This window comes from Ceratosolen solmsi, unplaced genomic scaffold (assembly GCF_000503995.2).
Source record: "Ceratosolen solmsi marchali unplaced genomic scaffold, CerSol_1.0 scaffold13, whole genome shotgun sequence".
Lineage (NCBI taxonomy): Eukaryota > Metazoa > Arthropoda > Insecta > Hymenoptera > Agaonidae > Ceratosolen > Ceratosolen solmsi.
This window is the reverse complement of record NW_011948418.1, coordinates 2,161,117-2,187,048: the sequence shown is the minus strand read 5'-3', so window position 1 is coordinate 2,187,048 and position 25,932 is coordinate 2,161,117. Positions and strand designations below refer to the sequence as shown.

At 29.1% G+C, this 25,932-nt stretch overlaps 1 protein-coding gene across 1 annotated transcript in view; it reads right to left on the bottom strand.

The window, feature by feature from the left end:
- Window positions 1-8,093: 8,093 nt before the first annotated feature.
- The window catches only part of LOC105360341 (coiled-coil domain-containing protein 57-like), a 46,094-nt gene continuing 28,255 nt past the window's right edge, over window positions 8,094-25,932 (bottom strand). Inside the window, exons 2-5 of the mRNA XM_011497233.1 lie at window positions 15,048-15,380; window positions 11,152-11,384; window positions 9,331-9,582; window positions 8,094-8,590 (exon numbers count right to left, since the gene is read on the bottom strand). Coding sequence (XP_011495535.1) covers window positions 8,374-8,590; window positions 9,331-9,582; window positions 11,152-11,384; window positions 15,048-15,380 — 1,035 coding nt within the window. The 3' untranslated portion in view covers window positions 8,094-8,373. The remainder of the gene's footprint in view (window positions 8,591-9,330; window positions 9,583-11,151; window positions 11,385-15,047; window positions 15,381-25,932) is intronic.

Here is a 25,932-nt window from a genome sequence, read left to right as displayed (position 1 = left end):
AGTGGTGGGAGGGGGGGGGGGGGGACTTTGATATTGTTGATGATGAGAATTCGGCTTCATTGCAATACAACAGGAATTAATTTTTTTCTATAATAATTAAAAATACTTAAGAGTGGTCAGTGGCTGAATCTGTTTTATTCTTTATTAAGCAATATATTACAGAGTATAAAATTGTGAAAATTATTCAGTATTTCACAAAGAATATTAAATACCTGTTGCATGCTTGACTTATAGCAATAAGAAAAAATTTCTTTTTTAATCAATTTTTATTTTCATTGAAATCTAATACTCTTATATATATTGAAAATTCTATGATTTACCGAATTGCAATGATTAACGTATATGGCAGACACAATATTTTAACATAGATCTAATTGAAGATATTAAAAATTTAATTAATATTAATATCAATATACAAATTAATATTTAATTAGATTTGCTGCTAAATACTCTTTATCTATAAATTTCCATTGAAGTAAAGTATATGAACCTACTTATGTGCTTTCTAATTGAATAGGAAGTTTGATGAAACAGTACTAGCAAGAATTTCTTTTAGGCTAATAAATAAAGTTATCCCTTTTTTTAATTATTAGGGTAAAATCATGAAAATTTTTTTTACAAATATTATAGAATAATATTTATAGAATATTTTTTTAATATATTCTCGTTTAAAATATAACCATTCAACATCATATTCACTTCACTGAAGCAAACACTGAGCATTTTTCACCATCTAATAAAATCTTTCAGATAAGATATTTCGTAAAATTATGTTTGTATTAGATGTATTAAAATGGCAAAATAATCCTGCTCATACTATCTAGTTTTCTAAATATTTTCCATTGTTTCAATTATAGTAAGGTTTTGTCACAATGTGAGTCATATTCTTTCTGACTCATCTTGGTCAAATCTTAAATGTTCATGATTTATCTCATACTGATATTTTCATTATTAAATGCATTCTAAGAGCATTTAAAGCAATTATTTATATAAATAATGATTCTAGTATTTATCGATGAGCTACCGAATTAAAATTTTCAGTTTCATTAATATTTTCCATATATACGTCTGCGTTTAATAATGCAAGAAACGTACACTTATCATCGGTGTCGCTTGCGATATTTATTATTATTATTATTATTATTATTATTATTATTACGTTTAATCAGGAAACATTATATGTACATTATACGCTAAGATGATTTAATGTACTTTATATAATAACGAATATTGTAAATAATGAAAGTTTATTTAAATGCATTTATATAAGTGGGCAGATATATTCTTTTTCATCAAACAACTGTCCGAGTATTGCATTGTTAAGGAATTTAATTATTGTATTTGTATTTTATTAATTTTTAATATATTTTTTTTTAATTACCTCAATTTAAATTGCAATAACATAGCTATTTCTAAAATAAATATTTGATCCTTAAGTGTTAATTCGGTAATAATTTTCCCTTATATTCTTCTCTCTCTATTTCATATATTATTAAAATAATTACCTTGCATATTATCTATTAGATTTCGTAATACTCTAAATCTTTGGCATCAAATAACAATTAATAATTATATTGTAAACTTCAATCACTTCAATCACTTTATTCTTTTCATTTTTATTTTTCATAATTACTTCTATTTATAACAAAAAAAAAAATGCATTACGACCTTGAGTGATAGAAACTGCTTGTTAACATTATAGAACATTCTCCAGAAATATAAAAACTAATTTTCAATATATCTAATTATCAGTAACAATTATATGTATGCTTATATGTATTAATGTGTTATCATAAATTTCCTATGGCAATTGAAATGGAGTTTTATTGTCAAGATAACAAATGCGATTGCCTTGTCCTCATCTTCAATCATATATCAAAGTTTGCTCGTTAAGATTCGAAATTTTTGTAATTAGTTACACTAACTGACGTCAACGGACTGAAAATATTTAATATATATTCAGTAACTAGTTAGATAGGCATAATTAATTCAGTACAATAGTATTAATGTTAAGTCGTTGTTACTTCTTAAAAGACTTACCTTTCTAACGGAAATTATCTTAGTTGATGAAATGTAATATGCATGTTTAGCACTAATAAATGGGGTTTAACGATTAAATTAAGAGAAACCTAAGAAATTTGACATTATAAGAAGTTGGTGTCACGGTTCCGGATAATAATAATTATAATTTCTAATAATGATATTAATATCTACTCTAATTTGGCTAATTCTGTCTGAATGTTTTAATGGATTATTTAGTCGGTATTTCTATTCTTTTTTTTTCAATTTTAGATAATAATTGAATCATATGATGCAGATAATTAATAAAAATATAACACACACATGCAACTTTCAGGGGAATGTAGTGCATAGTGTAACGGCAGGAGTAAATTAGCTAATTATTTCCACTTTAGCAAAGGTTTCTCGATGATATTTATAATTCCTTCTTCAACCATTTTTATTTAATTGTTAATAGTATATCAATTAATTTAAATTAACCTAATGTTTCGAATCAGTTTTAAATAAATATATTCAACAGTAATGCAATTGTAGCATTAATGTATTGATATGCATGGCATTTCTAAGGATTAATGATAAAAAAATATTGCAAAATAAGCATTATATTACAGAATTTAAGATCGTAGAGTGGCGTTTTAAAATATTATGATTAGTAAGCAATTAACTTAAAACATTTATCATGTACATATACTTGGTTTCATAATTTTGAAAAAAGTCAATGGTTTTTGGTTATTAACACGTTAGTTTAACAAGTAGGAAAATGACGATTAATCATATGCTTATGTCTAATTATTAATAAAATTTTCATACTTCCTTTCTATACTTGTATATTAATTAATTAAGATTAGATGATTTTACTCCATTAAAAGTCCTTATTTCAAACGTTCATTCATTTTCTGCTTTACACAAAGCGGATGAATGTTCATTCCTTTCATATTTTTCACTCCACCACCTTCTTTTAACCATGTACACAACTACATATATATATATATATATATATATATATATAATTACATATAAGTAAGCGTATTTAAATATTAATTTGATTTCTAGGTTTATACATTTTCTTATCTAATTCAAATATATAAATTTATTCAATATGACATTTATTGTCATGCAGTTGCAATGATAAAAATCTCGGTAAGGTTTTTACTATCCTGCATAATTGAAAAACAGATACATGTAGTTATTTCTGAATATATGCATATTCATAAATAAAGATTTCTATAAATAGTAGAAGAATTGTTAATAAAACTCATTGCATGGTTTTAAATTTAGGGAATCATTTTATTAAAAATAAATATAAATAGAAATAGTATGACAAATGCAAATATGTTAATTAGGTATAATATGTGTTATATATATATATATATATATATATATATATATATATATATATATATATATATATTACACATAAATTTATTTTTCTTATAATAATATACCCGCTGGAATGCCATTTATCTTGTTCTTTACGTACGTTTTACATAATAACACTTTTATAGAACAGTACCATCTGCTTAACACAATAGCAACATCAAGTGAGTATATTTTCCAACATTTTCTGCGGTTTACATACACAGTCATAACATTACATTATTTCTTGCTTCAATCTGTTGCAAGAGTCGAAGACTTAAGTTGTATTAAAAACGTAGAAACTAATAATTCGTTTAACAAGAATTTCGATATAATTGAAACATTGAGTTGAAGTGAAAACCAACTTTTTCTATATTTTTTCACTGTAATTTGCATTAAAAATCAGTTAATTTTAGAATTTTAATAGTTGCTCAATTGTTTCTTTCACATATTTATATATATATATATATATATATATATATATATTTATAAATATATATAATTTTTCTCTTAAACGCTTAAATTAATTGAGAATTTTAAATAAGAAAAAAAATATGTATTCAAACCATTTCTTATAAATACATCTTTTTACATTTCATAAACATAAACAAAAAATTTTATTAAATTATTTTCGCACACCTAAATAATTAAATTTTTCTGAAGATGATGTCTATTGGATAAAATAAAATTAGCAATTTTATTAAGTCAAAAAATAAAAATGAAATTAATACAAATGTTGAATTAAAATATTAATATTTTATTAGGATTCATTAATTATCTACGAAAATCCTTCTATAAATCAATTATATTAACTTTATTAACCTCGAATGATCACCATATAATTCTCTTTTACTATTTTATGAGATAATTCATAATTTTTAAAATAATTTAGAAGGTATATTATATGAATTTTATAATTACTTACATACATTTCTTTAATTAATGGATTATAAATAAGTGATAATTGAATACATTTTTTTTTTAAGATCCTTGTTTTAGATATAATTTTTAGTTAAGCATAATTTGAAAAGTCAAGAGCAAAATGTACGCTCTAAGTTCTCCCATTTATATTAAATCATACGTAAATCACAATGCAAAAATTAGAAATTCCAAACGCCGAAAATACAATTGAATAACTTCCAACGAAATCAATGGGATAATATTAGTTTCTACGTCTTTAAACGTAACTCTTCGATTATTGCGAGGCCCATTGAATACAAAACAAAATTCGGCAACTATCCTCTTTATCAACCTCGTTCTAACACGAGGAGGCAGAGAGACGTGGCTCGTTCCCGTTATTGCTCTGTAACAGCAGGACACAAGTGTTTTTTCGTTCGTCTTTTTCGTTTTTAATTTTTGTCAAACATCGTACACACTGTAAATGCAAAATAAATATAAAGGTAGGTTTCGCACATTAGAGAAAAGTTTCATCAAAATTTTAAAAGCTAACATAAAAAGATGAACGGAAAAGAAAATGCATCTGTTACAGCTAAACTTACAATAACTTACATGTATCGCAACAAATCCCAATATCTTAATTTACACGAATGATATACAAATTCGTAAATTTTCGACGATAATGCACGTAACTTTTAATATAATATTATAATAATCTGATTTTATCGTTAACGTGATTAAGTTTAATCGTTCTCAAGTAATTTTTTTTATTTTTTACTTTTTATACAGTGTTTTACATTAAATATTTAGCTTTTACAATGCTCCCTGTTAGTGAATTTATTCTAATTTAAACAGCAAAAGATCATCCGTTCGAAAAAAATTTCTTGAGATAACGAAAAGTTTAACAAACTAGAATTATTTAAATTATTATTATTATAATTATTATTATTATTATTATTATTATTATTTAATATTAATCATAATTACTAAATGTAAATATTTGTTGTGGTATATAATAAAAGCCAATCATTAGTAAATAATATATAGCTTTTTTTTTTTAAATCTTAACGTCAAAATAGAAATTTTATAATCAACATGATTATAATATTGATAATTTAAAAATTTAAGACCGAAGTTCCTAATGGAATCAAAGTATTTGCACAGTAAATATTATTTTCATATAAATCTAAATGCAAATGATTCGTATAATGTATTACGTAATAGCAATGGAAATTTTATGTCATCAACTGCATCGAATAGAATCTATAACTTATAAATTTAAATAAACATTTATATATATATCAACATCTTTATTGACTGCAAATCTTGTTTTTTTTTTTAAAATTTTTCTTTCTGCGGTACGATTAATCATTCTAATTTAAAAATTCATAAGCTATTTAAATCTACAATTTATACTTAACTATAAAATAGATATACGATGAAGACGAATGATCCAACACACTTTACTAATATTAATATTAATGATTGATTTTAAATTTTATTTTATGCTTTCAGTATTTTTTCACGGGCTTTTTCTTCTATTAACTGCTGACGTAACAAATGATGCAGATGATAACAAATTCATTTTATTAATTCGTATAACGGATAAGGCCATTGAAAGATCACAATGGGGCGCTTATATAATTGCTGAAAATGATTTAAAATCCCGATAATGGCATCGCTACATTACATGAAAGAATTAACGAGTGCTCATACTAAGGCACAGGATTAAAAATTGTAAATTTATTAATTGATCGGGACCTTTGTTGTTCAAGGCTCGTATTTTATTAAATTTGTATTTTGATAACTGTAGAATAAATTCAACAAAGACACTACACAATCCATGTAGCTCGAAAAGCTCGTGTATCTCAAAATTTCATTACAAATAGGATTTTATGAGATAGTCATCTTTTTAACAAACAATATATTTTAGTACTTTTTTGAAGATAGATAATCTTTAATGAAAAGAAAAACAATGATATAAATATTTCATACTAATATAGAACACATAGCGGATTGATGTTTTTACTTTTTTAAAGATGACAATGTTATTCAATTAAATATCTGTACATTGGTATACTTAGATTGAGCTTAGACATTATTAAGTACTCACTGACAACGCCACTCTTTAGTTCAATAAAACAGTCTTCTCACGGAATTACACACGATTCTAATGATCTTATCCTTTTTCTTTTTTTTTGTAAATCTATCTTGTTCTATAAAAATGAATTTATTTATTTACGTTGAGCATTTATTTATGAAACTATTAGCGTTACATGTTACCCTACGACGCCTGTTTGAATCGTCTATGCAATTAGCTGGCAGTACTGTTTCCAATTATGTATATTTCCTTTGTTATTTAGAAAAGAATATATTTTTGTTATATTAATTTCTGCTAAGATAAAGAAAAAAATTCATACTGTGCGAGGTTTAATGAGCACTAACAAAAGTGTAAAATATATAGTTCTAGTCATAACATATAGGTTACATTGTTAAAATCAATACTTTTTAAGCATACGAACATAATTAGATGATTTTACAAGTCTCGGGTAGCACTACTTAAGTTGCATAATATCGATTTCCTATTTTAACTTTGCACAATCCACACATTATAGCAACATCATTATCACGTAAAAGACGCATTCGTAAATTTCGTGCATAATTTTCTTCGGCACAATGATCTCTCTTTTTATTATCACAGTTGTTTAAAAACCGAAACGTATTGTAATCAGAAAGAAAAATTTACATATCAAAGTAGTCCCTCTCCTTTATAATTAGCCGCACATTAGATATTTTGTTTATTTTGTTCCTTAGAACGTATCTTATTCAGGAATGTTATTTATGCTGAAAACCAAATTTCTATCAGACATCATCATAAATTAATTTTAAAGTAATTAAAAATATTTACGAACTGACGAACATAGTAACTTGGTGCAAGGTGAAATGTCGAACTGAATTTTTTCAGTTGAAAAGATTTTATACATATAAATTTATACAAAAGAAAAAAAAGAAAAAAAAAAGAAAAAAAAAAGAAAAAAAAAGATAAAAAAATATAAGGGAAAAAAAGTAGAAAAAAAACCCCAATAATATCGCCGTTTTATATTAAATCTAAATAATTTTCGAATAACCATTATTTCGTTACGTATTTTATACAACGTATTTTTAAATAATAACTATTCATTAATTTGAACTTTATCATTTTTATAAATAAGAATACTGAAAAAGAATAATTCTACATAAGCACATAAGAGTTTTCAATGAAAAGTAAATCACATTTTTTACAACGTTCGTAAATTATTATTATCGAAATACCAAAATTATTAAAACATACAAACGCTCTATTAATATTGTCTAATTTTTTTTTTTTTTATACAGGTGTTGTTCTACTTCTAAATAAAGTAATACGGCAGTTTCTCGCAATTAATTTTCCATCTAATACTTCAGAATTGAAAATATGAAGTAAATATTGCAAACTGAAACAACCGCGCTCAAAGGGCCACGATTTTAAAAATTTAAAAATAGCCGAGCACGGTATTTACCAATAAATATAAATGCTTAAATCACATTTAACTTAATGCTTCTTTCACGAAAATTATCCTTCCTTTTTTTTCCTTTAAAAATAATCCATAGCTTCGGTCAATAATCTGCCGACAGGAAAAAATATTACTTGGTGCAATCGCTGGAGCGTTTCTTCTTCGTACAACAGACGCTACGCCGCTTCCCAAGACTCTCCCCCAATACCCCCCCCTCCTCCCACACACACGCACACGCGCGCACACACACACACACACACACACACACACACTTCTGCCATTATCTACTCAAGAGCTTGTAAAGCCCTTTGCACAATCTCATACGCTCCCTCTATAAGATACCTTAAATTGACTCCCCATGGCATTGTTGCGCACCAATGACTCGGTAATCTCGCTTTGATTTCATTGCCGAATAAAAATCGCCGTTAATGCCGACCGACCCAGGCTCACCTTGGCATCGAGTTACCGTGTTCGCCGATGATCCAGCACATCAACTTTACAAGCTAATTGACAATATCGTTTATAATTAACGGCCGAGCGAACTTGTCGGTCACGGCACGAGACCGGCTTACGAGGTATGCTGGGCGTGGGGCGAGCCCTTGGCCTTGGACTTGCGCCCGAGGAGCTTGCGGAAGGAGGAAGTCCACCTGGAGCGCGTGAAGGTGCCCAGACGCTGGGCGCTAGCCGCGTCCCCGGGTTCGCTGCTCGAGGACTCGCTTATCTTGCGACTGCTGTTGCCGCACTCGTACGAGCGCGAGCGTCGATCGCCAGTTTCCGATGAAAATCTGCAAGCAAAGCGTTTTATCAGTCAGCGCCAATGTTTTTTCAGAGTACCATTTTATGGCATTCACCATTATGGCATTCAAACACTTTTTCCAATAAAATTGGCGCTACCTGCCAATGCTTTTCATTTTTTATTTACATCCCTTTATTCTCTATTTATCCATATACCTAAGCATATACGAAAGATACGCGAGGCACTTTAACGTACTAAGTAGGCTTAAACGATTATTGTAAATAATCATGAAACTATCACATTATCAAAAGGCAAATCATCAAGGATTATGGAAGGTCTTATTCCAATTAAATATCAACAGTTTTATTTTCAACGATACCCCGCGATCAAAAATTATTACAAGATTGTACAATTAGTTCTCGATTAGTTTTCAAGACGGTCAATTAGTCATACCGGGACATTAATCAAGAAACTCGCTGATTTTATGCAAAATAATGAAGGTGACGAGTGACTTGCGAATGAAAAAGCTTACGATGAACAACAAACCCATGTCCTTCAGCTGAAATTTAATAAAACGAATAATTTTATCAATTAGTCTCTTCAATTTATCAATTGAATCGTTCTAAAACTGCCTACGATACTATGATCAACATGGTGACCCATCGTGATGGGCCAGTCAACTTTCTCGAGCGTATAATGGTTTTCTCTTTTCATTTCTATCCATCCTTCGTCGAATAATAAATTTGGAGCTGCGTTATCCGCGACTGCTCATGAGCCTACTGGACTCACCCGGAATCCGAGGAGAAGGCTCTGGCGGTGGCCGGTGCGCTGGATACTGTCGAGGACAGCGAAACCTCGGCCGCGGGCGTGTTGGAATAGGCCTCGTCCTCGGAGCTCGTGCCCGAGTCGTCGATGTAGCTGATCGTGCCGCCCTCGAGGGGCGAGCTCGTGCGTAGTGGAGGTAGTGCCGCGGGCGTTCCCGGTCTCAGCCAGGTGCGAAGATCCTGCAGCGGCGCTTGAAGGCACTTGAACAGTTTCCCGCTAAGGAGGCCAAAATTTAACTTTAGCGTTTCTTATTAAACTATCGTTTACTTGCTCATTGCGCGCTATTACCGTGCATTTTTGTGCAGCGAGAGGGAGAGAGGGAGGGAGAAAGAAGCAGATGTTTATGTATTATTACGATTCGACGCACACGATTATTAATGCTACGATTACCCGCGAATGATGCGAATGAAATGACCTTTATATATCTCCTTTGGTTTTCCGTTCTAGTTGTGGATAATTGGTTATTTTTTACGTGGTGAGACATTGAGAATTTAAGCACTCGACGTCCATTATTGGAATCTGAATCAACCTTTCAATCTGAGAAATTTCAAGTAAAGTAAGCTATTTGATGTTTTTTTTAAGTCGCGGCGAATGTGAATTTCTTTGATAACCAGAAACTTCTTATTTTAAGGTAAATTTGCACATAATAATCGTAGTAATAAATTCACGCATACGTTACACGCAATAATCCCCCCCCTTCCCCTCCCCCCGTTTGACATACGGGAGAAGCAAAAGCGATATAATCACATATGTATACCTCATTGATCATACTTAAACAAATTTTCATTTTCTAAACATGTAAAATGTTCACGAATTTTCAAACATCTCCTTAAAGCCGTAACTCAAATATTATAGAATTTTTCTGTTTATAACAGACTCTTGGTTGTTTCAGAAAAAATCAACTTCCTGTTCTCGAAACGGCCGAGTCTTGGCCTCTTTGCACATGGCTATAAGACTTATTACATATCGAATATTTAATAAGGAGCGGAGGAAATTTGTGAATCTGGATTTAGATGATATCAGACTGTGCACTGCAAATGCAATATTCATCCGGCATTCATTAAAGACCATAACAGTAATCGCATCTTGCATCTTATGAATGATTTTTTCATTAATTCGAATTATCGTGCAAGTTTTTCTCCATTCATCTCGTCTCTTTTCTCTTATCATTATTGTATTTATTTATTCAAGTATTGAATTTAGATGAGCAAGCTCCATTCATGAACAAAACAATGCCTTTCGATGTAAAATTATATGATTATTTAATTAGGCTATTATGTATAATCGGTCCACGTAGCCACACGCACGCGCGCACACGCACGCACAATCACAAAATCACACCTTTTAAACTCTTAATCAAATTAATCTACAAATCTCAAGCTGATTATCTTGCGAATAAAGAGTGAAAATGAAATACCAAAGTTTGCAGCTCTTTCCTCCTAATTCCTTATATTTAAATTACTTAATATAACATTACTCGTTAAGCAATGAAGGATCCATCGACATCCAATATTAAATATGCCCTTACATATTTACTTCTTTCTTAATCGTTACAACTACTTTCCAGAAATCGCATGCATTAATTCAATTAAATCGGTCTACAAATGCGGCATGGAATTCTTGACCGATGTGCTAGATCCTTAATTGTAGCGTTAAAGCGAGGCCGCACCACAGAAGCCACGATCTACGGAGCATTTCACGGCCAAAAAAGCAGGAGGAATTAGTTGCGCGCACGCGAGGCAAAAATGAGACTAAGACTGGGCCTGGTGCTGCCTAGTTACTCACTCGTCGCGGTAATCGTCGACGTCCTGGAAGGTGCGCCTCGCGTATAAGCAGACGGAGCAGCGCCGACGGCGACGGCAGGAGGTCGCGTGGAGTGCTGCCGCCCGTAGATGTCGTGCCGCGTGCCTCAGGGTCGTCGCCTCGTGGGTGAGCGCAGCGACGCCTTCCTCGTTGCGTCGACGCTCCTCGCCGAGTTCGTCCTGCTCGACGCGCAGCTTCTCCTTCAGCGCCTCGTTCTGACAATCAAGAGACTCGCAAATTAGTAATTTATTTCGTTTTTTGTTTATTGGATAATCGACAGTGCGCAATAAGGATTATTGTGCTTTTAAATAGCCGTCCTTCTCCCTTTATACATTATGCATACGAATGCATGTTCAAATAGTACTATAGTGTTGGTGTGTTGTTTGGTAACTAACGTTATTAAGATATTTTCTAGCTGTTTGCTATTATTATTTTATCGAAAAAAAAAAGAATTTTTAACTAGATAGTAAATGTCTAAATATTTATATTGTCACATCGTATAATAATATAATACATATGGAATAGTGAATCCTTTATATTATTGCATGATTTTAGTAGGATAAAATTATCAAATTGTGCATATATATATATAATAATAATTTAAAAATACAATAAAATTATTTGAAAGAAATCGTATGTTCTTCTTGCAAAAATTATTTGCTTACACATATAATGACAAGTTTTATAAATATGTATAATAATATATAAATGTAAATAATTTGTTAATTTACCGTGCAGTTCAATTTAAATAGAATTAATATGTCTGTAAAATAATGATACTATTCGATCAATATCATTATCGTCTATATTATTTATAATCTTGTCTAAATAATATTCTTATAAAATATAAAGTCTGTTCATTTCATGAAAATCATATACAAAATTTATATATTATTTTTAAAAAATCGTATCATGAAAGAAATTAAAATAATTTAAACGAAACTTTACTTCTTAAATATACATTTGTTCTTCAATAAATATATAAACATTCCACTCTATAAATTTTCAACGCGCAATTAATGTTTCAATAACGATCACTAATTTTTTAATCAGCCCCCCGCCCCCGCCGTCCATCTCACTCAAATTCGCTCACAAATAAAAAGATCGACGACGGTAGCTTTAGCTTTTTTTTCTTCTTTTTTTTTTCTTTTTTTTTTGTACTCACTAATAAAAACAGTAGCGACAAAGAAAAAATATTCAGAGCTCCAGAAGAATACGAGCAATGATCAGCAATAGTGTAGAATGATTTTCAATGCTTCGAATGGGTCTACCGAACGCTTGAGCGCGTCGGCGACCGGATGGTGACCGCAAACAAGACCAGGTAATTCCGCGATCGCGTGTTACGATTGGAAACGAAGACTCGCGAGAAGAAAGGAAAGATGAAGATGTAAAAAAGAGAGAGATAGGCTGGAGTTTCAGCGGTGCCGCTACGTTTTAGCCAGGCTTCAGGATGCTGTTAAATCCATCGGTTCAATTACCACGACTCCGTACCACTTTGGCGTGTTCTACTTCTTTTTTCTTTTCACCATTGACAAAACAGATCGAAAGTGTATTTGAATGTTTGTCACGAGCAAAGAGAAGTTTTACATTTATCATTGCATTGTCGTGTCAATGCGCGCGTCCTACATATCGTCGTTCAATTTTGAGTAATGAAATAAATTTTGAAAGGGATACCCACCGTCCCGTGAATAAAATCAAATCCGTGATAATTACGTGTCATGTAGAAGAGAACCGAATGACTACAAGAAATGACCGGGTCACAGTGCGTTGGTGTGCGCGTCACAAAAAAATCGTCCTGATGTATTACTATACTCTGTCTTTTCACCGTTGCGTCAGGTGATAAGCCTGTTCCTTTCACTAAATCATTTGCCCCACTTGATATTATTGTTCAATAATGCTCTAGAGTTCGGATGCTGTTAGATTTGTGAATTGAAACGAATGTTAGTGAGCGTTTGAAGTAAAAAAAAAAAGAAAGAAAAAAATAATAATATAACTATGTTCATACATCTTTCTTAAATTATTAATATAAGATTTTATAAAGATTTTATAGCAATATTTTAATATAAATTTTAAATGTATTTTCTCATTATTTATTGTTATTATTATTATTATTATTATTATTATTATTTCATTCTTTTGAATTATGGATAGTGTTGATGTGTGTAAAAGTTAACCTTAATGTGTAATTTAAATTAATGAAGAAAAATAGTTGTGAGGAGAATTGGCCTGTTCCCTTTATGGTTTTACATATACATGTTTGCTATCTTTAGATTTAATTACTTGACTTAAAAACAGAATATTACAATTTGCGATTATGAACTTGCTTGTGATTATTAAATGCTAAAATAATTAAATAAAGTCAGTGCATTGTTTTATACTTAATATCTATGCGTTCATCATAGATACGAGAATACTTTAGAAATAATTAAGTATTATATTTTGTCTATAATTTACAATAATAACGTATTTATTTTTCATACACAATAAGTATTGTGTCTTGAAGAATAGAATATATTGGGCATTAATTTGCAAGCACATGCAAATGCATGAATCATCTGTAAATGCTAAAATTAGTTAAAAATTATATATTGAATGTGAAAGCATCCATTCGCTTGTATAACAGAGTGTGCAAAGTACAGTAAAACTTTTATTTTCATTAAATGGATAATTTTGTGTTTATTTTCACATTTAGATCAATTTAAAAACGTATTACTAATATAATTTATTTTGAATGACAATAGTAGTATAAATTATCGTTAATTATATAATGAAAATTCGTTTATGGAAATTATGGATATTATTAAAAGTACCGTAAGCAAAGCGTGTAATTCTTTATTTAGTTAATATATATATATATATATATATATATATATATATATATATAAAGATAATTAAATAAATAAATAAATAAATTCATATTATTAGTAAATGAATTTGGGCCAACCTTAAAATTATTTTAAAGTAAATTAAACATTACCGATTTCCGTATACAATCAACTATAACTAAAATTGCAACTAATATTAATGCAGAAAGAACTACGAAAAAGAAAAAAATGTGACAATTTGATATGCACAAGTTTGTACAAGTTTTCTACAATTACGTAATTACGTAACAATTCCCTTATTCACTGAAATGTGAAAAAATTTGATTGCCCAAAATTCACATTTTCAACATTTGATTGTGCTTTTATCGTTAATCGAATAGTATAATATTTTATTTGTTAGTCATTTTCTTAGCAATGAATTTAATGTTATCTCGACTTAAAATATTAATTGAAGCTTATCTCCATTTATTGTTACTAGTCAAGTGCGAACGAAATATTATTTAAACACATGAAAGTATCGAAGCATCGCAAAATGTTCCGTATTTATCTACCATTGATGCCTATTACCATTGATTTCTCGCACAATATCCGTTGTTGTTTCTTCCTTGTAAATGAAGGCATCGAATGAATATTGCCAGCAAAAATCTCTACCGCTGTCTTTCGTAATGCACTTGCTATGAAAAAGACTTTCAATCGCTCGTATTGTAATTGCCGACAATTTATCCTTCTTATCGGCCGTGGCTTAACCCAAAACCTTCTCCTCCCAATGTACTTACGACTCTTCTGATCGATGATTTCCTGGTTTTTTTACGTCCAAGATCTCGTTCAATTTATCATAGCCAATCAGCTTAGTGCCAGCATTAGAGAGTGAAAAACGTGGCCGCTTAAAATCGAAACCATTGGATGTGATGTAAGGTGCGGTCAAGGGAAACGGCCCTCCGTCTCTCTCACCCACCCACTTACTCAATATCACACACCCTCGTCATTTCGGCATATCAGAATAGGGAATCTCCAATTGGAGTGGAAAGGACAAGCGGGCCTAGTTGCTCTCACCTCGCGCTCGAGGGCATCGCGCTCAGCCCTAATCGCAGTTGCCTGCCTCACGACTTCCTGGCGCGCCCGCTCCAAGGATCGACGGGTGATCTCGTTCTGGGCCGATTGGATCTGCAGCTGCCGTAGGGCCGAGGTTTGCTCCCGTTCGAGTCGCTCACGGGCCTCGAGGCAGACCTCCCGCTCCTGACGTGCCCTCTCGACCTCGTCCTCGAGCCGCAGACTGCGCTCTAGTTGCAGGAAGAGCTCCTCCTCTTTGTCCTTGAGCTCGGCCTCGCAACCCTCGAGCCGCCTTTCCAGCTGCCGTCGCGTTTCCTCCAGTTTGTCACGTTCTGCCTGTTCCAACAGAATGACCAAACGAATCTCTTATTTATTATTATTTATAACTTCTCGTTATTTTACGTTGTTTCGATATTGTATGTATTTATTTTAAAGGGATGCAGTAAGTTGGGTAGCAGAGGCGATGTAGGGGCTTAGCACTGTGGAATGTAGTTGTGTTGGCAGAATTTGGTACCAGAATACTTTTTTATCGGTACGCTCGCGGATTTATGCAACGATTGCTTGTCGACTGCTTTCTATGGATGATTGGCTGCATATTGCCAAGCCTTTGATTTATACAAGTCAAGCATGGCAAGAGTAATGCCCCCATCCGCTGATCCACAGATAATTTCGTAAAGGCATTCGCGAATTTCTTGAAAATTTATAAGCACAGCGGCATTGGATCTTTAATTACAGGATTTATTACAAGTGCATGAAAATACTATAGTTCCTTTTCATTTTAAGTTACTGGCTCTTTTATCACATAAATTAATAATAAATTATCAACATTTATAGGAGTGTATTTTATCTTTTTTTTTACTACGTAAATCTATATATATATATATGTTTGAATATTATTATTTACAACTTGTTTCCTTCCATTACCCTGATGTACAAAATAGTGCGCTATGTGCTTCGTGTTAAAAAATAAAATTAGTCGTAAATGCATATTCTTAAGGAAAAAATTTTAACATCTTTCAGCCATTTGGCAGAAAATAGTCCAGTTTATATAACTGATATATCCATACATATATATATATATATATATTTATAATTGTTTGAAGATAAATTGAAATGTTGAAATAAGCAGATAATCAAATTGTATTACTAACCAATAGCGGCTTCAGAAGGTAATGAAACTTAAAATTCAACGACAATAAATAATTATTAACGTTATTTACTAGTACTTCGTATTTTTAGAAAGTAATTATTAAAAAATTTTAATTATAAAAATAAATACGTAAGAATTTTATTTCAAGTATCATTTAATTAAAGCAGTCGAATAATTTAAATCAAAGTTTCCCAATGTTTGAAGAATTCAAATAGTACGTCATTTTAGTTTAATTCACAAATATATACGAATGCAGTGGCTATGTATTGAAATATTATACGAAATATATTCAACGAATTAATAATTAATATACGCATTTAAAAAAAAAATTTATATTTTACTTTTAATCAAGCTCTCAACATTTTTAACTTTTTAAAATGTATTTATTTAACTTTATTTAATGTATATTAAGTACATATAATGTTACCAAACTAATGCACACGCATATGCATAGATAATGGTTAATATAATCATTTATCAAGAAATTATGTGACAAAAAATTTTTGTAAACACTTATTCTAAATACATAATGGATCAAATGAAATAAAAATTTACGTAATTATCGTTTTACGAGTTGTAGTTTTAAAAACATTTATTAACATCTACACAACATTCCTAATACAGAATCAAACTTTTTTATTGATATATGGATATTATGAATATGCGTTAAATAATATTCATTAACATGTAAATATTATCAAAATTCTTATCTACAAACGACATTACATCGAAAATCTTTAAATATTTAATGTTGTTTTAATAAAATTGATAATCTGAATGTCTTTTACCATAAAATTTAATAAAAATTGAAAATAATTATATCAGTTTATCGTACTAAATGCAAGGTAAGTACCTTCTATCTTCAATAGCTTTTATATTATAGCTTTTATATAAAATATATAAGTAAAAAGGGCGTAGAAGTCTAAAAAAAAGTCTAAAAAATCACTAAAGGCATTGAATTAAAAGCTTTAAAATACAAAAATCAAAGTTTTCATTTTAAATTTCTATTAAAAATGTTCGAATCCAATGATTATTGAAAATCGATCGAACTTTATTATATAGATGAACGCCGAAATATTTAATCGAATGAATATTATTATTCGTCAGTGTGGCAGTTTAGTTTTTACTTTTTATTTCACAAGGGATTATTTTACTTGTGCAAATAAAATAAATCACATTGAACAAAACGGATCGACTAATAAGAATTGCGACGATAAAGTACATCAAGTACATACGGCTTTCTAGCGGAAAATAAATCTTACATTTTACTTGAATTTCACATTGTTTGACTAATAATATATTAAAAGAATTATTTCACCATCATTAAGGTTCCACTGCACATAATTTTAGAAATTCTATTACATTTGCGTATGTAATTTAACGTTTTTCTACAATTCTGCTGCTCTAACGGAATCCATACAATTACTCATCAGATTAACATATACATTCTAGAAATTCTATGGATTCTTAGAGAAGCCTATGGTGAATATTTGCAGTTGTTGGTAATATTTTATTTTCAAAAAAGAATAAGATATGCATAAGATGATTGACGACAGTATACCACTTTGCATTACTGGAGCACTAAATTATCAAATATAAATCAAATGAGGAAAATCTTTCGTTTTTATTAATGTCACTTCTTATGGGCATTATTAATAAATGAAATTATAAATTATTATTAATTTAATTTTAACAGAAAATGCGCGAATAGAACAAACTTGCAGAAACCGAAATTTAATCTAAATCTATTTTTCGAATACGGTTTTCGCCCTATCATAACGTATTACAAAATTTTTCTTATTATTATTATTAGTTCGTATGTTAAACGTGAAAGTTTATAAAGTCCAATGCTATTCGTCATTATATGTAGATACGAAGTAAATAATGCTTTTAAAATATGTAAAAGTAACTTTATTACCTTTGAAGTGAAAATACAAAATAAAAAAACTTAATTAAAAGATATAGAAAAAATGAAAATGAAGAAAATCACATGATTTGAAGAGGTAAGAATTTTAATATTGATTTACTGTTTAGTAAAGCAATTAAAGCTATGTGGATTAAGATGGGTTGGGCACATAACGAGGGTGGGGAAGGAATGGGCAGCGCCTAATGTTGAAGTAATAAAAAATATAATGTATAGATTTAGGTAAGTTAAAACGAAAACTGAGCTTATAAAATAGTTTGACTAAGTTAGTTAGTTTGAACATCGATATGAAATCATTCTACATTATAATAAATCGGTTAAATAATAGTTTGAGCGTAAAATGAATAAGGAAAAAAAATTTTTATCCATGTCATCATGATGAGATTTTAGGCCATCGATGCCCGATAATATCAATAACAGTAAAATTTTACGAATATAAACAATAATAAGTATTTTTATATTAATTCATATCAAATGTTGATATGATTCACATTATTACTGTTATAGCTACATTATACATTTGAATTGGAAAAATATTAATATTAATATTAGTTATATAAATAAATAAAAAAAATCCTCTTTGACTACGATTAAAAAAGAATTTAATGTATTTCAATTTCAATTGATTTGCATTCATCTTAAATTATATCTATAAATTCTTGAATAAGAGCCGATAAACAGTAGTTGATGAATTTAGCGTGATATGTGATGACATTTAATAAAACAATATGATTATTTTATATCGTTATTATCGTTTATTTTAAATATTTTATATTAAGATATTTGGATTGTTTGTTAAGGATTGAAATTAATTGTCAGTAAATAAAAATTATGGCATTAGTTTTCATGGCAGTACCATAAACAATAATATAGTACGCGAGGTCTTTTAACATCATCGAAATTCGGAACTTTCGACGGTAAAGAGTCAACTTGACCTAGTCTCCTTTTTGTCTTCTTACCCATACGCACGCATATTATTACTTACGCATTAAAATTTTCTTGGCACGCCATTTCCGTACCTCGAGTCCGCAGTAACACTTTCTTTACACCCACATTTCCAGCAATTAAGATTAAAAGCGAGCAACACGCATATCGAGGAGACGAGGAAGTAATAAAGTAAAAGGATCGGGGAAGTAGCTGGCATAACGAAACCAGGTTGTTAAATGATTCGCCGACCCTACATACGAGAACTTTGAGAACTTTGCGAGTTGTCTCGTTAGCCGTGCGCGTGTGTAAGTGGTCGTCACGCCTTTGAAATTTATCGCGAATGAACGAGGTGGCGAGATGAGCGCCGAAGGAAACTGAGATACTCAATGAGATGCATAATCGGTGTAGTAGGTGTTATCTCCTCAGTCTCGTCATCAATGCGACAGTTTGCGTTTGTACATGAATACGAAACGCATAAGATTGGTTGGATTAAAGTCGCTCGACACACCCGTGTGAATGCCCTCGAAATTCATGCTCTCCCACTCCACACTCCCCATCGCCTCCGCATTCATGCGTATATATTAGTCAAGAATAAAGCGAGTAGACTCACCAATGAGAAGGGGGGGGGGGTATCGGTTGTTTTTTTGTCCGTTAGTTCATGCACCGGTACTAACGATTTGCGTGCAATAACGATTTGGAGTCGTGCGGTACTTTCCTTCACGGCTTGCTTCCTATTATAATCCGATTTCTAATAGGAGTCAGATGAACGAAAGTGAAAGATTTCGATGTTACTGCATTTGTATTTAAGATAACGAAAGTTTCATCGACTCTTCCGTAAACTATTCGTTACGACGAGTACGTAATAATTCAATGAGCTTGTAAACATTTGGATAAGTTCGATAGGGGAACATGAGCTTAACGTGACACGAAATTCACAAATATATTGTGAAATATTAGTTTCCATTATGATTGCTTCAATTGTTACAACCACACTGAACAGCGACATTTCATTGCTATGATAGACAAAAAATTGTATGATTAAATTATATAAATTGAAAAATATAGGTATATTTTCGATATATTGTCTGAATAAAAGAGTATATACTAAAGTCGAGCGAGAAAATTTATTTTTCTTATTTCTCATTGAACCGAGCTTATCTTAGTAGGTAATCATTTTTAGCTCGTAATCCATTACCATTTTCATTTTTAATAATAATTAATTACTTGTAGATTTATAAAAACTCATAACAGTTTTCAATCCATTCAATGCTAATCAATGCGTATTAATTTAAGTGCATACGTCGAGCATATAATGGGATTGGAAAATAGAGAGTAAAAGAGCAAACCATACGGTATATCTAAATATCGAGTAATTATTAAATAATAAATTATAATTCTAGGCTGTTAAAAACGTTGCTTATTATATATGTACAATTATTTTTCAAATTATTAATTTAGGATTGGAAATGTAATGATTTACGTAATTAATAAACAAACGTCGAGATATTCGTAACAATTTTTCGTTTATTCAATAATCTCTCTTTTATGCTGATTCGCATTTAGAATAATATTGAATTAAGAATATAATCTTTTTTTGATGATCATGGTCATGTATTAAAATAATAATAATAATAATAATAATAATAATAATAATAATAATAATAACTACAAGTTAAATTTTTAATTAAAATTTTTTGTTTCAAAGTTTAATTTTATCTTAATGAAATATTAAAAATAATGAGACGAAATTATTTTTTATAACTATTTTATATAATTACAATCATGTTATCGTATAAGAACTTAAAATAATTAAATGGACTCTTGTAGGCTTTTAACAAGTTGGAATTACCGGTGTCCTTCTAAAAAATAATTGTTAATCTAAATAAGAAAATGGCAAATATTTATATAAAAATTTTATTTATTTAAGAATGACTATCCTTCCAAATCAATTGAGAAAATAAAATAACGTATCGTGATAAAATAAAACAAAGAAGAATTAAGAATAGTCAGAATTACCTAAATTAAATGTTGTTCACTATGCGAAATTAATTTATTATTATATTTATTATTATATAGTCAAAAATATAGAGATTCAAAAATATAAATGGAAAAACGTATTGAATTACTTATAAGTTAACATTGAGAAAATTAAGATATTATACATTCATAATGATTGGATAAATCATCATTTCTATTTGATTGGGAAGGAAAGGCAGCTTATGACGTTAGGAAACGTGGCTACGATTATATCGTTATAACACTTCTTATTTCTGATAGATTTACAAGTCTAAGTGCATACTTTCTTTTAATAATTGAGATGTTTTGGAAAATAGAAGAATCGTAAAGATATATTATTGCTAAGGCTGAAATATATGGATAATTAGAATATTCCCGCAATGAATGTGGAATTTATAGTTTTATTTTAATTTAATTAAATTGTAAATATATGTTTATGAGCGTACATGATGACAAAATTTCAGAAGAATTTGACAACGTTCCTTTTTGTTTATAATTTAAATAGTAATGCGATAAAATGAAATCATACCTTATATCAATTAAATTATTAAGTTATTTATATATATATATATATATATATATATATACTTATATTATTAAGTTTCTTAACTCTTGTTTTCTCAAGTTCAGAAGAAATATAATAAGAAAGACTTGAAGCTTTTTCTTCGATACGGCAATCTTACATATAATTACTCCATTATTTACATTCAATTTATTCTAGAAAATATGATTATCACGAATTCATGTTTTGTATTAATTCACTACTTTTTGGCTTCCATTTTTTTAAATTATAAATTGTAAAATAAACATTGAAATTATTGGAAAAGTTTTTCTCAAGAAACACGAATATGATTACTTTATGATTGAAGTGAAACGTTTGTGAAAAAATTGTAGAATCTTTGATAATAGAGGGTCGTTTTTTTCTCGTAATTTCACAAAGCATTCGACCACTTTCTAATAGGTGACTTCAAACGTCACTTTCTTCAAGAAAATGAAGTTCTCTCTCAAATCACTAAATCAAACAATAAAAATCTTTATGAGAAAATCTTCAAATTATACATGTTATCTACTTTCAATAAATGGATTGAATTCTTTCTTCTCAATTATAATTTTTTTCTATGTAATACTTCTTAACCTTAATGCGATTTTAGCTATATTATATGTCTAAAACAAAAAATACTTTTCAGGCTCATTTATTCTTGAAATATTTTCTGTAATATTATTGCCATTCTCCCTTCTTATTAAACATAATTATAATATGACAATTAATAAATTTCTAAATACCTATCGACGTATCTATCGTCCATTTTTATTCACATTATTATCCACTTTAACATTATAAGTATCTTGAAATAAGAAAGATAGATAAATAAAAAAAAAGGAAAGTAAGATATAAATTTAAAAAATTGAACTAACGTTGATTGCATATTCCTTTTGAAATTACATTAGTATTTTAATGATTATATCAGAAGCATTTATTTCGTAAAATAAGTTGACTAAAATAAACATTTTCTTAAATAAATCGCATAAATACAATAAAATCTTAAACTTTAAATTCTACAATTATAATAAATAGCTTTGGTTTTCTTAAGAATATTCTTATATCTTTATCAAAATTGACTTTATGCAGAAGTCTCTAGTCTCTATGATACATTACAACATGCATTGTATCAAAAAATATTTGATAAATGGTAATAACACCGAATAGTTTTGAAATATCAGTTAATTTATTGCTTTTGGAATGTAGCTGTATTTGGTCAAGTGGGGTACACAAGCATTAACGAGTTTCAAATTGCAAAGGCACAAGATGATGTCGTTCTTTACGTCCAATGATAAGCTTGCGGTTATTTATGAAATTACACTCGCTATCTTTATAACTAATTTCTAATTATAAATTAAATTATTAAGAGCGTTAAATATAATTAGTTATTTGCTGGTGAGAATCTTTTTTTTTTTTTTTTTTTTTTTTTTTTTTTTAATATTAAATCAAAGCTAATAAATAAAGACGAAATAGGATAAATGCTGTTGCATTATAAGGATAACCATTAATAATATATTTCATTTAATAGAAATAGAAATATAATCCGATACTTAGTATTATTATTGTTCGCCTTAAGCATATAAATGTGAAAATGCGTGATTCACATTTTTAATCGATCTATAAGCAAATTAATATTTCAGTACAGAAAATAAATAAAATATTTTGCTATTTGAAACAACTTTTATTTTTTTATGTATTACTATTCATACCGCATAATAACATATAATTAATATTAAGATTGTCTCGTATCAAAATTGTTCTACGCTTTTCGTAGAAAAATATTGCACGTCCTTTCAATGAATAGTTTTTAAATGCTTTTATAAGGTTAATATTAAATAAATTTCTATTACAATAAAGTAAAGTACATATAATTGTTTGTATGAGAAAAATACGGGTTTCCTTGATTTTTTAATCGGCCATTCCGTTCACAAAGAGGTTTAAATTTCTTATCCAGATTAGAAAGAAATTGCAGTAAAAATAGAATAGTTTGTAGTTCTTATCGTCAAGAAACTTTTCATCAAATTCCACAGCTTTAAGGAGTGAAATTTAATTGAAATCCAGCAGAAACACTCGCACATACCTTCTATTGTGGGACATAAGAATATTTTCAAGAATTGAAAAATTATCAAGCAATTTGGTTATTATACTATTTATTAAAGTTACTTTTAATCTATTAAATACATTATTCAATGCAACCTAAACCTAATTCTTTGCTCAATATATATATATATATATATATTATATATATATATATATATATATATATATATATTATAATAATATTACTCCAGAATTAGGTTGATTTATCAATTAATGTTGATTGGAAATGATGAAATAATATGACGTGATAGCAAGGAATGCCCAGTCAGCATTTCGATAATGCCAATTCAAACGTCAATTTCTTTTTTCTTTTCACACATTTTATAAAAATATTCTATGCTAATTTATGCATTATATATACGTCATTATTTCAAAAGAATAATTACTTCCCATCTACCAACAATAAAATTACAGTTTAATCACGGAGATCACACAACAAGGCACCGGAAAGTGTCTCCCCTCTCAGTTTTTCATTTTTTCTTTTCTATTTTTCTCGTCGAAACTTAATTCTTCTGGCCACGCTATCACAAGGTATGTATGTAAGCGTGTATGGCGCGCGCACGGAATTTCATTTTCATCTTTTTCTAATTAGCGATGTCGATCATGTACTTGGGGACGACGGGCACGTACGCCCACACTCGGTCTACGCATCATTAACTCTATTTTTTTCCATTATGCCGAGAATTGCGTAATGCTTTGAAGTAACGAGTTTAAATTAGGATTTTAATTCAAATTATTATAAATGTCGTATCCTAGTCTGTTCTGATTTATTTATAAGAACTGTTTTTTATTCGTTTAAGCTTGGGCGTTCCTTTTGTTTATTTTCCTTACGTTGAATTGTATCGAATAAGAACATCATAAATATTTATTTTTAGTAATTGATACGCGCATTTCTAATTTCGCCGTTATTATCAGTAGCACTTTCGATTAATAATAATAATAATAATAATAAAAAAAAAAACAAAAAAAAAAAACAAGACGTTACTTATGTAACGTATATGTATTCTGGCACGATATCTAATGTTTACATATGAATCGATATTGATGTCGTTCTAAAAATGCAAATAGTGGTCGGGCATGCAGGGAAGAAAATAGTAATTCTCAATGGAAAAATATATTATACAGAATAAATAATAAATTGTATTAATTAACGGTTCTACAAGTGCATATTAAATTGAAAGTTTTGTTCGATAAACATTAGTGCAGAAAGATCGTGCTGTAGCATATTAACAAATATCGATATACTTTCTCTCGAAAGTAAAATATTTTTTGTTTTAAAGATAATTGTTAAATATATTAAAATAATTGATAGATCGTTGCTTATGAAAAATAATACGTAGAAAAGTCTTTCTTTCTCTACCTGTAAAATTAAATGCTTAACTACGGATAATTATCATTTTCTCCAATGATAAATTTCCCCCATTTCTTACTAACGAATATTATTTAGGAAATCAAATAAGTTCACAATGATTTCTTAGAGTCAAAAGGTATGACTATTATAGTACTCGATTTTTGCTTTGAATATCGAATTTTTAGCAATCGCACATTAGCTATCATTAACCATTTATCTTCGCATTCTTAGAATCTACAAAGATCATTATAATTAAATTTTTTTATCAGAATTTTGAATAAGAAATAAAATTTGTATTTATTATAGATTTATCTATTTTATTAATGTATATTATATCTTATAACTATTATGCTGTATTGTATATTGTCTGAAAATAAGTCCTAAGGTCGATAACATAATGTAATTATACAACAAAGAAGCTGTTGCGCTCTTAATAAAGACAATAACATTGATGTACAAGAGATAAAGGGAAGAATTTATTAAAATATATATTTTATTTTGAAATTCTTATCGATTCAATCAATCCATAATTCAGGAATTGATTGAAAAAGTTCAATTTTTTATAATTTATAAAAGACGTTAATACCTTTTGATGAAAGAAAAACAAAAATAATAGTATTTCAAGACTAATTTTAATATAAATTTACCAATTAACTTTGCATAAAATATTTAAAGCATAGGCTTTACATAATTGATATGTATTAATATAAATAAGATAGTGAAAATCAATCAATCCGAGTTCTTAAATTATTCTCCGTGTCTGTTAAAAGTGAAATAGAAAAGCCATACTAGGAAATCATGAATTATTGCGCCTTAATAAATTTGAAGGTAACACGAGCCTTTCGTTTGTATTTTAATCAACGCACAGATATTTGAAGA